Source organism: Aptenodytes forsteri, unplaced genomic scaffold (genome assembly GCF_000699145.1).
Source record: "Aptenodytes forsteri isolate BGI_AS27 unplaced genomic scaffold, ASM69914v1 Scaffold199, whole genome shotgun sequence".
Taxonomy (NCBI): Eukaryota; Metazoa; Chordata; class Aves; order Sphenisciformes; family Spheniscidae; genus Aptenodytes; species Aptenodytes forsteri.
Genome location: NW_008795921.1, coordinates 586583 through 589777, shown reverse-complemented (window position 1 = coordinate 589777; position 3195 = coordinate 586583). Strand labels below are relative to the sequence as shown.

Genomic DNA, 3195 nt, shown 5'->3' with positions numbered 1-3195 from the left:
GGACATGGTGGTGTTGGGTCGACAGTTGGACTCGATGGTTTTAGAGGTCTTTTCCAACCTTAATGATTCTATGATTCTATGAAAAACAGTTCAAAAAGAAAGCACATTTGGTAGTTCCCTGACAAGAAGCCATGTGCCAGGAAGATGCCACATGACTGATAAGCAAGTACTCGTTAACCATGACAGAAAGACAAGAGTAATACTTTCAAACGGATTAAACAACTACCTATGACGTGTAACCAGCAATCCAGAGCACCAGTGTTCAGTAATGAACATACATACAAAAAAGACTGATGGGTACTATCTCCAAGTTTCTTATTGTGGATAACCTATGTTTTCTTACATACTTCATTATATACACACACGTTTTGTTATACTCACAATTACACACACAATTATTCAAATTATTCAATGCACTTTCCTATCACCTATAGCATCTACAAAGTTCATAATAGAGTCAGTGTATACTCCCAAAATCCATCAAGAAAGGAAGTTGCCAAATCTTGTAAGAGGTAGGTTCCTAGAATAATACATTTTATTTTAGATATAATATAATTTGTCTTTAAAGATCTCTCAATTTCTACTATAATTTTAAAACATTTAAGAAAATATATTTTAATACCGTAACATTATTTTGTAACTTTAACCACCACAGCTAACTCTGAAAGTCTTCTTGCATTTTATTAATGTAGCAAATGCAAAAATTGCTCAATTAAAAATATAAAGCAAATAGTAGCAAACATATCTGCCACTTTTTCTTAAAGCCTTAAACATAGTTACAGGATAACTCGCACATATACTAGAAAAAGAGATATGGGTAAATTGACCTCCTAGATTAATTATAGATTACTTAAAATAACTTTAAACCTACCTGTTTATTTTTGCCTTTTGTATTTTTTATGACAATGAATATTAATTGTGGTCTTTTATTCATTAAAATGTCTGCAGTTTGTCATTCCTACTTGCTCCATACTTATGAAAGTAGTGAAGATATTTCCCCCCATTTAAAATTGTCACAAACTTGCCTTAATGTAACTCATAAATTCAGTAGTAAGGGTATCCGATTCATCACACTGGTTTCCTGTTTCTCTTGACTTATCACTGACAATCAAGTGAGAAGATCCCTGATGGAATCCCACTAATAACAATAAAAAAAAAGATAGAAGAATGATTTCTGGTTCAGCTCAACATTTGTTACTCAACACAATTTAAGTGTATTAAATTATGGAGCTCAAAAAGAAGCAAAGTTTAAATTCAAAGCATATTAAAAACCTCAAGCAAGTTAAAATTTTTGCATTCTAAGGAGTGATGCCAATTAATTTCAAAGTTGTAATAAATCAATACCTTGGGCTCATACAGTTGTAGATCAGAAGCACCACAACAGGCATTGATGGAGTCAGTTTTGAACTACACCAAATATGTCTTGCCAGTACCACTACAAGAACACAGCTGGACAACTAGAGAGTATTTTAGGACATTCAGATGTCTCAGCCAGTGACTTGCAGTTTAATGCAACTTCAGAGTTATACTATAACAAACACTCAAACTCTCAGCAGAACTCAAACCAAATGATTCAGAGCCTATGCCAATCTCTTGCTTACATATACTACTTCCAGGGATATGAGGCAGTAATAATTTTCGCCTCTGCTTGAAGTGGTCTGATCCTATAACTTACCCTCTCCAGTGTGCCAATAAACACTGTAGGTAGGATGTAATGTATTTACTATCTCACTTAGTATTCTACCGAATTCTGATGAGTATCTCAAGTGAAGTTCATTTAATCTAGTATGTAACACTGGGGAAAGGCTGATCTTCTATTTACGTGGTTTCCATATGCAACTCACTGAGTTCATCCTGCCATTTATCATTAGTATGTGCAGACCTTGGAGAAACATTGTTTATCAGTATGTAGATATAATTTAGAAAAATGTAAGTTACTTTAATAAAATTTAGATAAAATTAAACCTTCTCTCAAAATCTGAAGAGATTTATTTCTTTCCAGGAGAAACGCTGACTTTGAATAATAAAGCTTTATATATGCATTAAGTCCAACTACAGAAATGGACTCTGCTTTTGTACAAGATTGATGCTTGTTGGGCTGTGATTTTTGCAAACTGAATTTAGTCTTACACATATAATTATTGACAGAACTTCCCCGTATTTAACTTCCACTTTTTTTACATTCTAACCTTTTCTTGAGTTAGCATGGTGACCTGAATCTTCCTTTACAACCTGATCTTCTTCCACGATGTCCGACATTGGAACATTAAAGCTGAGAGTATCTTCATCAGATGGCTAAGAAGAAATAAGAGAAACACTTGTTTCAACTCAAACCAAAACTGATAAAAACGTATATATTAAGAAGAGTGCTCACTAAAGAGCGGCAGACTAATATGGGAGAGGATACCAGAGCATCCAACATGACCAAATCCTGCTGTAGGAAGCTGTAGTCATGCTGAATACATCCTCACAGTAGGCTTGCCAAGCAGTACAATTCATCTGTTGTCTTTTCCTATCTTCCTCACTGTGCTAGTCCTCTCCTTGCAGTGACACCATTGCACTGTGCTGCTCTCTGCATGCCTTCCTGGGACAGTTGAAAATAGGGGCTCCTTGTAGCCATCATAGTCTGTAGAAAAACTAGAGCCTCATATCACAGTCCTTTTTTCTTTCCCTCCAAGACTCTTCTCCCCTGCATTACCATGCAGCTTGTTAATTTAATGCCTAAAGAAAGCAAGATGAGCTTTGTAGGCTGAGGCAATATCTTTTATTAGATTAACTGGTAGAGCTGAAAAAAGCATAAACTCTCAAGTACACTAGCTTTTCTTCATTGGCTTAAAAGCTTATCCATTTTTTTCACCTGTATTAGCTGGTACACAAAAACACATTACTTTTATCTACAAGCTTATCCTGTCTATGACTTTACAGATAGTCGCTACACAAAGAAGCTCTGACACACTAGCCTTCACTTCTCTCCCATGCTGTTCTGTAGGACTGGCAGCAACCTGCTCACAGTGGGACCTGCTCACATTCTCCCCTGAGGTGAACTACAGCAAAAACTAGTATGCCTTTCATACAGTTTCCCACAGCATTCTCCTGAAGAAACTGGCTGCTCATGGCTTGGACGGGCTACTCTTCACCTGGGTAAAAAGCTGGCTGGACGACTGGGCCCAAAGAGTTGTGGTGAATGGAGTTTAA

The 3195-nt window shown here is 36.2% G+C and overlaps 1 protein-coding gene across 1 annotated transcript in view; it reads right to left on the bottom strand.

Annotated features, from left to right (window-relative positions):
• The window catches only part of LRCH1 (leucine rich repeats and calponin homology domain containing 1), a 167253-nt gene that overhangs the window by 50860 nt on the left and 113198 nt on the right, over nt 1–3195 (bottom strand). The window contains exons 8-9 of the mRNA XM_009284911.2: nt 2190–2295; nt 1026–1138 (exon numbers count right to left, since the gene is read on the bottom strand). Coding sequence (XP_009283186.1) covers nt 1026–1138; nt 2190–2295 — 219 coding nt within the window. The remainder of the gene's footprint in view (nt 1–1025; nt 1139–2189; nt 2296–3195) is intronic.